This window comes from Cryptotermes secundus, unplaced genomic scaffold (assembly GCF_002891405.2).
Source record: "Cryptotermes secundus unplaced genomic scaffold, Csec_1.0 scaffold102, whole genome shotgun sequence".
Lineage (NCBI taxonomy): Eukaryota > Metazoa > Arthropoda > Insecta > Blattodea > Kalotermitidae > Cryptotermes > Cryptotermes secundus.
The window spans coordinates 512,654-527,330 of record NW_019741300.1 but is presented as its reverse complement, the minus strand read 5'-3'; the positions used below and the strand labels follow the sequence as shown (position 1 = coordinate 527,330).

The 14,677-nt window shown below is 35.1% G+C and overlaps 1 protein-coding gene across 1 annotated transcript in view; it reads right to left on the bottom strand.

Annotated features, from left to right (window-relative positions):
- Window positions 1-14,677, bottom strand: part of LOC111872672 (muscle M-line assembly protein unc-89) — a gene marked incomplete at its 3' end in the record, with an annotated part of 150,842 nt that overhangs the window by 66,452 nt on the left and 69,713 nt on the right. Inside the window, exons 18-24 of the mRNA XM_023866777.2 lie at window positions 8,959-8,994; window positions 7,337-7,399; window positions 5,682-5,738; window positions 2,951-3,004; window positions 1,850-1,894; window positions 1,544-1,597; window positions 1,194-1,250 (exon numbers count right to left, since the gene is read on the bottom strand). Of these exons, the coding sequence (XP_023722545.1) occupies window positions 1,194-1,250; window positions 1,544-1,597; window positions 1,850-1,894; window positions 2,951-3,004; window positions 5,682-5,738; window positions 7,337-7,399; window positions 8,959-8,994 (366 nt within the window). The remainder of the gene's footprint in view (window positions 1-1,193; window positions 1,251-1,543; window positions 1,598-1,849; window positions 1,895-2,950; window positions 3,005-5,681; window positions 5,739-7,336; window positions 7,400-8,958; window positions 8,995-14,677) is intronic.

Genomic DNA, 14,677 nt, shown 5'->3' with positions numbered 1-14,677 from the left:
AACAGCGGGAACTGTTGCTGCAACCACCGCGAGAAATCCGCCAAACTCAATCCGTCGCGTGGCATCGCAAAGCGGTGCCAGAGCACGGAGTGTACAGAGCCTACTCCTTAAAGATCCGCACTTATGGCCCTGCCAGATACAGAATGTGTAATCCTGACACTGGGAAACGACACGATTTCTGTTTGTGGTTGCATCTCAAGTGTGACAAAGACGACAAATTCTTTAATGATGTCAACATGATTCATGAGATACACTTCAATCTGGCTGATGACTTTACCAAACATAATAGCATGTTTTCGGCGGAGGGTAATCACAGAAAATTATAAGAACGGGGACTCGATCTAGACAAACTGGTGATGTTGTGTCTTGTACTTGGTCGGATTTTGCGCGTCAGCTCTGAATGCTACCGCCACATGTTGGAGCACGTTTTTCTTCCTGAACTGTGTTGGAAGAAGCGTGCTCTGAAAAAGATGGCGTCACGTGCCACACTCCAAGAAATGCGAGTATACTGCAGATTCCGAGACAACATTTCGAAGACAGACAAATTTCTCGGTTTGGTCCCGCACTGTCTTGTTGGAGCTACGGACGAGCGGTGCTCACAAGACCCGTCCTGCATGCGTCCATGAACTGATGTCGAATATCACTGAAACAGTCCGCACTATTATTCAAGATAATACTAACAAATGGCATACCCGTATTGGGAACGCAATTCTGCGCGATGTGGTTTTAAGAAAAAGCCTTTGTCATATCAAAATGTATTCTCTGGTGTTTGTGCTTTCCATCCACGGACTATACATAGTGTTTACATTGGCCGCACCATAGCTCAAGCGATTAATCAATGGCTTCCCACCACGGCGGCCCGGGTTCGATCCCGGGTCTTGTCAAGTGGGATTTGTGGTGGACAAAGTGGCGCTGGGGAGGGTTTTCTCCGAGTACTTCGGTTTTACCTGCCAATCTTCATTCAATTAAATTCTCCATCATCATAATCACCCGGAGCAGGCTACAATAGGCCAATCAGTGGCCGCCGTGCCGAATGGACCCAGTTGGACTCCACCCCCCACTAAGCGAATTAAAAAAAATAGTGTTTACATTGTTAAGTAAATTTTACAGTTCTACTAACTTTGTCAGATATGAATGCTATATCCTGTATAAAAGGATAACATATATATGCGAAAATTTAAATACACAGTTACCTTTTCTGGCTCTGCCTTCGGTTTTATACTATCTGTATCCGCCTTCTTCTCAACAGTCTTGAAGCACGTAATAAGAGAAGAGAAAATACATTTCAGTGTCATGTACTCGCAAAACCTTAGCAAATATAGATATTTAAAGGAAAGTGTCATGTAATATTAGAACAGAGTTTTTAAGAACACTACAAGCAGTACCATGAAGTTTTTTTTAAAGATAATAGTTTACGGCTAGGATTAGGAAACCAAGTTTATAATTTTAAATATCATTTTAGCAATATGGACGGCTGTGTGAGTCTCTCTTATCATACTCATAAGATTTAAGGTGTAAATGGCAAGTGTAAACGTGCATTTACCTTATCGGGTTCTGCTTTCTGTTTTTTCTTATCTGTATCCGTCTTCTTTACATCCTTCATCACGGACATAGTTAGAGAAGAGAAGATTATGTTTCAGTATAATGTATTCTAAACAGTATTTAAAATATTTGTACTTCTTAAGAAAAAAGTTGTGCATATTATTTAAAAGATATTTTAAAGCATTTACATGCAGTTATTGGGATTATATGTGTAGGAATTCTTGCAGCGTAGTGATAAAAAGTTCATCATTCAGATATTATGTAATGAAGTTACAAGCATACATTATAAGTGTAAAGAGACAGTTACCTTGTTGGGTTCTGCTTTCGGCTCTATCCTATCTGTGTCCGTCTTCTTTACATCCACCGTCATGTGCAAGTTTGTAGAAGAGAAAATTGTGTGTAAATATAATGTATTCTTTTATAACTAAAATATAGATTAAAAGTGTTATTCTAGAGAAAAGAAGTCAGTACAGTGTTTAAGATTTTAATGCTATGCTTAATTTCATGTAATTCTAGTTTTGTATAAAGTATTATTATTCTATCAAATATTTCATCTCATTAATTTCCGCACTGTTTATATGTCACAAATGTGCCACACTGCACCCATTATGGTTATCTGATTTACTCCAGGCAAAGAAGGTAATGTGAAACATATTATTGCTATATTTTTATAATCATCATCATCATCATCATCATCACTGGCACGACAGCCCTTTGTGAGCCTTGGCCTTCCTCAGGATTGCTGGCCATTCTTCTCTATTCGATGCTACATTCCTCCAGTTCTTTACACTCAAAATTCTTATGTCCTGCCACACACATTCTTTCCATCTCAATCTTGGTCTTCCCACTTTACTATTTCCTTCTGCTTTAGTATTAAGTATTTTCTTATTCGTTCTATTCTCGCTGGCACGTATTATGTGTCCAGCTCATTCAAGCTATTTCAAAATTCAGCTCCAACATCATAAAAGCACATTGCTCCTCAATTACAAGAAAGGTCGATGAATACTATTTATGAACATAATTATTCTACACTGCAAGAATCATAAGAATGGCACAAAACCATTGTGAAAAAAATTAGGTGTACTTGTAATGTTAAAGAAGGTGACATATAAACGCTTTTTGTCCTCTAATTTCTAACATATGCCTTAATTAATTTATTTACAATTCTGAATGTAAACTAGACTAATTTGGGAATTCGAGTCTATTGAAGAAAAATTCACGTATAAGTACAGCATATTCAAGCGACTTATAAAACTGAGATATGTTAAACTCTACGCAATTAAAATAATAGGTATGCCTATACACTGGAGCAAGATCATTATGATAACTAAAACATAAAATGTATTGTTTCTATAACTTGAGAAGTATTATTTAAAATATTATCTACAACTCGGTTGAAGCTTCTCACCTTTTCTACTTCTGTCTTCTTTCGCTCAGGCTCCTTCTTGGCTTCCTCCACTTTCTAGTGAGAACAAGAAGTGAGCTGTTCTAATACAATTATATAAACGACGCTAAGTAGGCCTACCACATAGTGTATTGTTTTACTATCCGGTAAATATGAGCATTTTAGTTACTATAGGATTCTGACGATGCTGTATAACACACAGAGATATTGGGTTTTCGGAATTTATCCATCGTCCTGGTTTTAAGATAACTAATAAAAACACGACGTTTCGGAAACTGGATCTGTTTCCGTCCTCAGGTGAGGGAAAAACACATATTCTGTTGGGTCCCTTAGAAAGAGCTAGCCTCAATCACACTCAACAGAACAGGTGTTTTTCCCTCACCTGAGGACGGAAACAGATCCAGTTTCCGAAACGTCGTGTTTTTATTAGTTATCTTAAAACCAGGACGATGGATAAAGTCCGAAAACCCAATATCTCTGTATGAGCATTTTAGTATTGTGTTTTCAATTATGTTAAAAAATATGTCACTAATATATACGGGAAGTACAAAGAGTCCACCTAACAGTGTGGAGTATGTGTAGTTCTTCGGGCCGGCGAAACCTCATATGAACATGGAAAGCACAGAATATGACCCGGAAAGAAATATTGCGTCATTAAAACTGTTATGTGAGTATTTTTTTTTTCGAAATATAAAAGCAAAAATCAATCAATTTAAAGGTGACTTTTTAGATAATTTATATTGAATTAAGACCGTATACTACCCAAGAACATTTAACTTCCAACAAACACAACACATAAAATACTGAACAATACTGGTTATATGATGTACGAAACAAGCTGTAAAAATAGGCCAAAAACATAATTTTTACAACGATAAATAATGTATGACCTTCAAAATTTGATTATATTCCTGATAAATAGATTAGTATTAAGTGTAATATATGAAGGCTAATAAAATAATATAAATTATAAATATATTACATGATAAGTATATAAAACACACCCAAAAACATATGGCTCATAAGCGTTCATTAGCATCCAAACATATGTACATGCATATAAAATAAAATCACGCTGGAAAATGACACACGTAGGTCTTCGTTGAGGCAAATTCGCTTTATCACTCAGTATACGGCGTGTTCACAAGTGATATATCACTTAAATGCTTAATGCCTACACCCGTGACACAGTGAATATATTTGACTTGTGAAACGCTGATGCAAGTATCCAGTTTTCGTCTGGCGATTTTTTAAAGTAAACTGTACTGAAATAGTTGCATTAAATTTTTAATTTGAGAGTCTCATGAATATTACTCCCCCCGACGATTTTGTATTATTTGTGTTATACTGCTGTGGCATATTGATGCATTCAGTGCGTGAAGCTTAACTTAGATACAGATTTTATTTTTTTCAAAAATGAAAGCAATGTCAGTAGACCTATTTGGTGAAATAGGTATCTCACAGCTGAGCTCTATAGTAAAAATTCAACCCTCTCCATCTGGTGAAGAAAAACACCAGCTCCCCGAAGTTTCGTCTTTAAAAGCTTCTGGAATCGAACTATGGACATATGGGTGGAAGACACGAAAGGCGGTAACTTTTCTGTACCATCAGATTTTGCATTGCTTCTAAATTACTAAATGTGAAAAAGAGAAGTTTACTGTAAAGAAGCTTCAAGCGCATTTCCGAATTCGCTGAATTTTATTTTTCGAGCTGCACTTACTGAAAATATTGCGTAGCAGGTTGATGACGTCAAGCACTAACAAATTGCGCTGATATTAATATTTTTACAAATTTCTGGACTCGAACTGAAAACACCTGGCAAAAACGTAAGGATATCTTAGTCACTCTTCATACACGGATGAATATGAGTATAATATTATTGACCCCGCAGCGGCCCGGGTTAGAACCTAGGTCTGGTCAAGTGGGATTTGTGGTGGACAAAGTGGCGCTGGGGCAGGTTTTCTGAGAGTACTTCTGTTTCCCCTGCCAATCTTCATTCTACCAATTGCTCCACAATCACCCTCACCTATCATCTGGGGCTGGTACAGTAGGCCAGAACTAGCCGCAGTACAAGGGACTTAGTCCCACCCCACCAGCAATAAAAAAATAATGCCATTGAAATCCTAGTTCCAAGTCAGTTAGACAGTGAGGTATTACAGAATATATGCAAAATAAGGAAACATCGGTGGGCATAGTTGAAGCACCTGGAATATTAGGTATCATGTGGACACAATATTACGCTAAATTCTGAAATGTGGCCAAGTACAACGTAGAAGATTTGTTTTTCACCATCATTGTCACGCTGTATGCATAAGAGTACGTTATGCGTTTGACTATGTATATACTGAAAGTCTACAACATGAATATCTGTGCCTACTTACTGACGCTCTTATCTTCTTAGATGTATATTTAAAATCGATTTTTTTTTTGGAAATTAATGAGTATGTTTACTTGGGGCTGCTAATTTAATATGTTATTTTATAAGGCTTATGAAATGCATTGTTAATGAGACTATCCTATAATTATGTATGGACGCATCAGTATCTGTTAGTTGAAGGAACAAAGCAGTTTGCGTTTATTTGTTTGCACGCTTTAGTGTGTAAAGTGTAAGACTAGCTAGATATGTATAAAGTTTAGCTTTAGCTTATCTGGAACAACGAAAAAGAATAGCAGACAAATAAATAGAGCAAATATCAGCTGAACGGCCCAAGCGTCGAAATAAAAAACACCTCACCTTCTCCGGCTGTATCTTCTTGTTCGGTTCTTCTTTCTTCTTCACTTCATTCTCTTCCTATTATCAATGAAAATGTGCTTTATTAAAATATTGCAAGTTTCGGACCACTTAAAACTTTTTTTTTTCATATGCGAAAACATATAATTTAAATAGAGAAGACTGATTTTTAGTATGAACGGATATATACTCATAAAACAAATGTGAGAATAAAATGCAATTATTTTTAAGTCCGCATATAAAGTTTCTCTTTCCATAATTTTCTAGGTGGTCCGCTTGTAATTTCAGTAGTTTCCTCCGGAAATTTATGTTCATAAAATTTTAATTATATCACCTACTGTTTAAAAGCTCTGTTGTAGATGTGATGTAATAAATCAGCCAGAATCACGCTGAATCATTTAATCACATACGCCTTCATTAATTGTTATGTTCACAGTATGAAAATCTATGCTTGTTACGTCCAAACACAAAGGGAGTTAAGGTATGGCGAAAATAGTGAGTCTTCCTAACATCACTTGAATTAAAATACGGATAATTTCTTTAAAGAAATATGCTAAGTAAATTACAGACAACGAACTTCTATTTCAGATGTGCCAACGATGACCTTCGAAATTACGTCCTTTGTTATAGACTCGTGTCCGGTATTTCTGCTTTCATATATTTGCAAGTAACAGGGCTTACTTGCAAGACTGTGTTCAACATTTCATGCTATAAAATTCTCTAATTGTTAAGAATATTACATAAATATTAGTTAAACGTTGAAGATCTGCAAGCGTGACATCCACCAACCATACTCTTTCACTAAAAACCAAGAATATGTAATTTCTGAATTCATCTGAAATAAAAACAACTTTCTGAAATAAAGACATTAATAAGTTATTAATAATCTGTTGAAAATATGGTTTCTGTGTTGGCTATAATACAGCATATATTGTAAATTTCAGAATGTCTAGACGCAAGTAACAATCTTAGTTCACGACATGTAGTTTGTGAGTTACATCATCCATTCAAATAGATTAAAGGAAACATATAGAAGATTTTAATATTTTCCACCATTATTCTTATCTTAAAAATCTAAATACCTTACCAGCATATTCTGGTTAATCGTTAACAAAGTAATTGGCACATAAAATACCAATATATTACGAGTGTTTCTGTTACGGAAATGAAGAGTTCTCGTCTATCTACGCTACCTTATCATCTTTTGAATCAATAGCTCAATTTTGAGGAAAATTTGGTACGGATATTATGCTAATGGATTGCTATGCGACCGGTTTCAAATGACGTATTTATTTAATATACCTCTGATTATAGATTTCTGTAGTTTCGTAAGGTGGCCGTACTGTGGGCCGTCGTATACTGCCAGGAAAATATTGCATATTATTTACAGAATACCATCGTGCACATTATGTGATATTTCAGGAAACCATGGTGTTGCCTGTAGCATTGAACACCCTAAATCTTCTAAAATTTAAACTCCCAAATGAATGATAATGTTCTTCCCATCTGTTTTCAAACTCAATTTAAAATTTTCTTTCAAGTACCACATTCAATATACTAGTATGACGAAAATGTTTCTAGTTTGTCCTCCTGTTCAGTACGATAAGATCCACATTAGCATTTAGGACTCGTTAGATTGTTACAGTGCAGGCACTTACTTGAAGAGTCGCTGTCTTCTCTTCTATCTTCACTGCAACATCGTTGACCTTCTCCACCTCTTTCTGCAGGAAAAAGAAACCATTGTTGTAACCAGCATGGTATTAACTATCCTGCTTAGCAACATTTAAGTTGAAAATAAGTTGCAGGAGATCGTAAGAAATGGAATTGTAATAAACTTCCCAACATTGGTTTCAAAAGTAATCCATACGTGTCCTGTGTAAATGAATAGATTAGATTTAAAAAAATAGAACCTATTGTTTATACTAACTCTTGTGTTTGAGAGCAGAGTTTTATATTTTTACAAGAATATTTTTATGCGGCAGACAATTTTAATATTGAAGAATGCCGTCTTCTGGGATGTGGCGCCGTACAGCTTCTGTGAACCGACGTTTCTGATGAACTTATCACCTCCATCTTCAGGGTAGAAAAATCCGCGAGCGAGGAACCAGTCTTAGCAGGTAGATGCAGCCAAGCTGGAATGTTGGTTCCACGCTAGCGGATTTTTCTACCCTGAAGATGGAGGCGATATATTCCTCCCAAACTTCGATTCACGCAACACCTACACGGTGCCACATCCCAGAAGACTGTATTCTTCATAATGACCGTTGTGACTTGCACCCCTCGCCAAGTATAATTAGAGTAATCAAGTCAAGGAAGACGAGATGAGCAGGGCATATAGTAAGAGTGGTGGAGAAGAGGACTGCATATAGAATTTTGGCGGGAAATCCAAGAGAAAAGGATCCACTAGGAAGACCAAGATGTAGGTGTGTGGACATTGTTAAAATGATTATCAGAGAGATAGGATGGGATGGATTGGATTGATCTAGCTAAGGATAGGGACCGCTGGAGGGGTCTTGTGAACTCGGTAATGAACCTTCGGGTTCCATAAAATGCTGGAAGTTCTTGAGTAGCTATATAATTGGCAGCTTCTCAAGAAGGGTTCAGCTCCATGAGTGAGTAGGTGTGTTATGACTTATGAGATAAATATTTCATAACTTTATGTCAGAATCAGCATTTGGTTAGTTCAGAATATGTTATTTTGTTCAAAATCTCTCAGTTTTACACCGGGTTATGTCATAGTAAGAAGTCAGGGCCATGAAAGAAGTGAAAAGGGATTCTGAACCCCCACCAAAAAACAATATATTTTTAATGTATGGCCACATTGAATTAATGCGGCTGGATTCAAAACGAAATTATATTTCAGGAATCTAAAAATCAATAATTGTATAAATAAATTATTTATCTTACGAGAGTTCACAGGAATAAGGCATATTCTACTAATTTGTTTAAAACTGCACCTGATGAAAGGGCTCAAATTTTCCAAGAAATTCCTCACATACCCGTATACTTCAATTTAAATAAGTAACTCACAATTTACATATGCTATGGCTGTACCGTTGCTGAAAGAATGCATTCCGTAGCCTGTAGTGCTCACTGCACGGTTATCTTTGAGCTTATTTAAATAAGAGATCCTGCATTTTGAGGGCGAATGAAGGCATGGTTGTATTAATACGTAATTAAAGAAGGAAGTTAAACTGGATGTTGTTATAATTCGTCAGAATATGAGCCTTTAACATCTGAATAAAATGAAATATAAATAATATATATGAATAACACAAACCTTTTTGGGCTCAGGCTTCTTCTCGGGAACCTTTTTCTGTAAAAAAAAAAATACAGTGTAAGTGAATGACCAGGCCTCAACAAATCCATTGTCTATTGCAACCGGTCCTATCTATCGCAGTAGCTCTTGTCGATAAGAACTGAACTCTTCAGGGTCGTCTTACGGGCGGTAGATAGGCTTGTCTACTCTTATGAATTCAATAAGGAACTTTAACGATAACCCGATGTGAATTGATTTATTTGTAATTTAAATTGTCGTAGTCACATGGTTGACCATGCGGAAAGAACGAATATTTAAGGTTGAAAGTTCTGCGCAACCATTAGAATAATGAATTTTGATGCTACATGCCGGACAATATGGTGCCGGTACTGTGAGGTTGCCTGCCGATTGGCAATACTCCTTGAATTAGGGAGAAAGTTCAAAGGCTAGTTACTCTAAATGAGGGTACGACCCTGACGCAACAAAGTGAGGTCAACGACCCTGGAATTCTTGAGGGTGTCAGCCTGTCGCCTCCTTGCCTCCTCAACACAAACCAAAGAGGGTTATTGCCAATGTTGTCATTTCGATCTTTCCTCGACGTATTCGATTTCATCATGAAAATATGTAATAATATTGTTATAATATATCGATTTATTAAAATTATAATAAGCCGAAGCTTTCACTTCTCGTCAGTGACAAGCGACAAATGCACCTCCATAAATACAAATATCTAACAGTAAATTTGAAAAATGAATGAATTCTTATGTATATATTGTCTATGTGTGTAATTCACAAATCGGTCCGTCGTCTTTTGTACCTCGGAAAATGATAATGATTACTGTACGTAAATACGGAAAATATTCCTTTTATGAATAAAAATAGAAAATTTGTGAAAGTTCCTTTGCAAGCATGGGTTCGAACCAAAATCAATTGCTTTCTCCCATAAAGGAACACTTGAACCCTACCAAATCTTAACCTTCAAATAGATTCATAGCACGTCAATTTTAAGTAAACGCCATAAATAACAAACACCGTTGCTCAAATTTTGATGCAGATTATTCTGAGAAGGCTTTCTAGTACAATATAAGAGATATTATTTTGTGTGTTTTGTATATTATGGTAACAAAGTTGTTTTATCTTGTGAAAATCTCTTTGATGAAAATAAATTTTACATAACGTTTATGGATAACACGTACCAATTCTACACACTACAGAAAAATAAACATGAAGTAAGACTTAGATAAGAGGACCACACTGAAAATCCACAACTTAGAGGTCAGTCAATTAATGAATTCTATATTTGAAATAACAAAGTGTTTCCCCTTTCATACTCCTATGTAAATGGTTTGTACAGTACAGTTATAGCAGTATGTACAGCATTATATCACATATACTAACACATTCAATTTAGGCGTATAATACATAGTAGCTGAGGGTGTAGCCTTGAGAGGTTTATCAAAAAAATTCAAGCCAATTACGTATATTACAGGGATTCTTGTGTATTGGGATATACGCTGCTGACAGCGTACAACTTATAAGCCAGTCTGAAGTGATTTCAATTCAGTGCAAATTTTCAACTGCATTAAAGAATGAAGGTATTCTTTACTGCGATGTATAATTCGCTCATTGCTTCTATACTGAAGTGTGCTTCAACCTAGCAGCTTGGTGAATGTTCATGTTGGCGCTCAATATGAATCGTAAATGTATCCCTACGGGGTTGAGAAAACGAGTGTTTTTCTTAACAGGATCCAGCCTATCTAATACTAACTGGGATGAAATAAAATACTGTGTATCCCTTCCTCAACCAACAATCAGCTCGCATGATTTCATTAGCACACGCGAAGAGAATAACCTTCAATGATGAAAATCAGAAATTAATTCTGATGCATAAAACGGGCCGTTTAAATGCACGTTGCTACTCTGGGTTTAAAAAAATGTTAGCCTCATCAGAAGTAATAACATTGGCAGATTGTCAATCAATAAAATTGTCGTTGGCAAAGGGAGTTTGAAAGACAGTAAAAACAAAAGCAGGGGTTTGTGTGTTAATGTTGCGTGAGAAATGCATTAAGCAGTGTTGTGTTAGATGTAGCCATAAAATTTGTTTTTATGAAGAAATGAATGTTACCTGTTCCTCTGGTTTCTTTGTGTCCTTGTCAATTTTTCTCTCAATGACTTCCTGTTGGTGTGAAAAATTATGTGATAAAGTGTTTCACAATAAAAATGAATATATTTAAAAATATCATTATTTCATATGTATATATGAAAATATAATTCTCAAACTAAAAAAATCTGTATCAGAATTAGCTCTCATATGTTAAAATATATAGGGGTTTGAATGAATTTATTTTTATTTACATTCATGACACATATACAACTTACTGTTAAGATATATTTATTTAAAATTAGCAGTAATATTTAAAGCATAAAAATGTTGCTTGCATTTATTTAATTTATGGAGCTCGATGTAGCAGTTACCGGAGAATAAAAGCATTATTGTCGACATTGATAGAAATTGATAGAAATTAAATTCTGAAGTATAATCAAAGGCTAGTAATTTAAAAACACCTGGTGCTGTGATGTCACACTGCGAAGTAATCATAAAAGTGACTTGGAGTGACCTCTATTGCAGTCATTTAAGAAAGAATATTACATGTGAATGCATACGTCACTTCCTACACCCCAAAGTTTATTGTTAATTTCTTAATTTCTGTGAAACCAGATACTGTTTTAGAAAGGAATCCCTTCGAATTTCAAGCAGAAATCTCGCAATGTTACACAATTTGTTTAAGAATCCTATTTAATTTGTAATAACTTCCGAATACATTGGAATATACTCCAGAGCATTTGATGAATAGTGACAAAATTTGTTGCTGCAACTATCTAGTCATTCAGCACAATGTGTACGGAGAAAATTATATAGTATAAATTTAACAGGCGCGTTCGGAAAAAAGGATTATAAATATATGCCAAGATCCATGATTGATCTATTGAGCTATGTGAGTTACAAAACTGGTATTGCACAATTGCGGAATGTCATATTTTAGATGAACTGAATAACTAAAATTACTGCGAACTTTTTCTTTATAATATAGTCATAAAAAGTAGTTTTTGAAATGGACGACGGAATGGCATTGTGTCAAGAAACATCAATTGCAGTAAATCAAGAAAACTGATTACCGCTTAAGTTGCAGGCAACGGAGAAACTTTAGGAGAAATAAAGTTTATGGCCGACGCGAACACCTGAGAAAAGTTCATCCTGTTCCTGAATGAAAGCAATCACGAAGGTCGCCTCAGTTTCCATGATTAAGTCAATGTTGAAAACGGACTGGTGATAAGCAGGGCCCGGATTTAATGACATGTCATCTTTTTTTCCTTGTATCCTATGCGATGCTCTTAAATATATATATATCGGATATGAGCTGCTGGTTACAGAAATGTAAATTTTATAGGTAATTTTTTTCATTTGTTTACACTTTTAGGTTTAAAGTCTTTTTTTTTTCATTTTTGGGGTAATTTTGGTAAATTTTTGGACTTTTAAGGGTATTTCTTGTCATTTTTGGCCATTTTAGGGAATTTTTCTTCATATGTTTTCTGAAATGTGAATAACATGGAAGCGAAGTGTTCTTTCTTTTCTCCTTTAGGTCATTTTTCTGGATTTTTTCGGTCATTTTATAGGTCGTTTTTTGAATATTTTCAGGTCATCAAAATCTGGGCCCTGCATATTACATTATTGGGTCATATTTTAGATCATTTTTCTGGATTCTTTCGGTCATTTTTTAAATATTTTCAGGTCATCAAAATCCGGGCCCTGGTAATAAATGTTCGGAAACCAAATATGACTACAGTATATATCAGTGAATGCACACACAATATCTTACTATTTTAATATGCTTTTAGATCCAGGGTAAGAAGTCAGATTTATAAAATTCAGACTTGATAGCTGCAATCCTGCACACAAAACAGGAAGAAAGGAAAGAAAATTATATACAAAGAATAGTGAAGGACTCAGAGGAATAAGAGTGATTTGTTTTCAGTGTACAAGACTTCGCCGTCTGTTACAATTTATGTTGGGTATGATGCAATCAGAAATCCGGTATAATTGCAGCGATGACAATAAATAATTAGGTCAACACCATGGAAATCGGTGAAATGTAAGTTACTTACAAAAACTGCTGTCTTATTCTGATGTAGTTACAATTGTCAAATTCTAGCATATGTTTTTCTGTTTCGCGGAAAATGAGCAGTGCTCTCAGGAATACAAATTAAACTTGTCCCTTACAATCAATGTCATAATTATCCAAATGTTTTTATTATGGGGACCGGCAAAATCTTTAAATCAAATGTGATTTTAGTTACTATAAATGTGACAGAGTACGAGAAATATTAATCAAGATACAGAATATTATGTAACACTAAAATTTGCAACAGGAGTGTGATGTAATGGCAAAGTAACATTATAGCATTCACGAAATCAAAAGCTAAATAGGACCTACAGTGAACAGTCTCAACTTAGAGACTGTGAAAAAAGGATGATTACAAAATATTGACCTAAAGAATTTTACATCCATAAATAAAATGTTAAGAAATAAAAATCATACTAAGAATATATGTGTGATTCTGAGTTTCAAAATGTAAAAGGATATTGGTTTAAACCTGTCTTAAAAATAGTGTAAAATTCTGTAAAGTCTGTACCTCCTGAGAATCCCAGTCTTCACCACTTTCCTCATCCTCCTCCTCCTCCTCCTCTTTCTCATCACTGTCATCCTTAGGGTCCAAAAGAAAACGTACAGTAGATGAGTCTGCTCACAGTGTCCCAAGTATGTTACATAAGAAGATGAAGAAAATAAAATCGTGGGAGTGTATGGTGATGTTGGGAAGTAATTAGATGTGCTACTCCTTTTGAAATATAAAATTAATTACAATTTTACATTATAGAATATCTATGGGAATTAAACATATATTGAATCACCTTCACTTAAACTTCCTGTAAAANATTTATTGGCGTCATCCGCATTCAAAGGCACTTCATCAGCCCTCGGCCAATAACAAGACAATACGATATCGTTCCCTTGCAAGAGTCTGTGGATGCTTGTCCTATACATAACCTGGATATAGTGTGCAATGTTAAACCTAAGACACAAGTGACCATTGAATTTCACAATTTAAGACATTATTATTATTATTATTATTATTATTATTATTATTATTATTATTATTATTATTATCATTCTCATTATATAGCCATATTTTATTATTATTGCTATTACTTTTCTTATTCAAGTGATATAAATTGCCTTGTTTTTGTATTTTGTTTGTGTGTGTGTTCTGTTTCTTTTTCTTTACCATGCTAATTTATAATTTGTCTTTTGTGTGTTAACGTGTAAGTAGATAAGAAATAATTATAATTATGTGTTTCCGATTGTAGTCAAACGCGAATATTCGTCAGCAAGCCAGTTACACAGTATATAATACATGGAGAATAATATACAAAAAGACACTCACCACCGACGACACAGTAATTGTCAGCTTGTATTAACTTTCCCATTCAACGCTAATCTCTACATGTCAGTCCGCAGATAAAGGAGATTAAATCCTGTGTGAATTCCAGTGTGAAGATCGACCTCTGTAAATGTAACGTTCTGCACTTACATTTTAGGGATATTTGTTTCGGAACTCGGCCAATGCACTGATTATCCTGACTAGGGTTTTCCGTGGATTTCCTCAGTTCTTCCAGGCAACT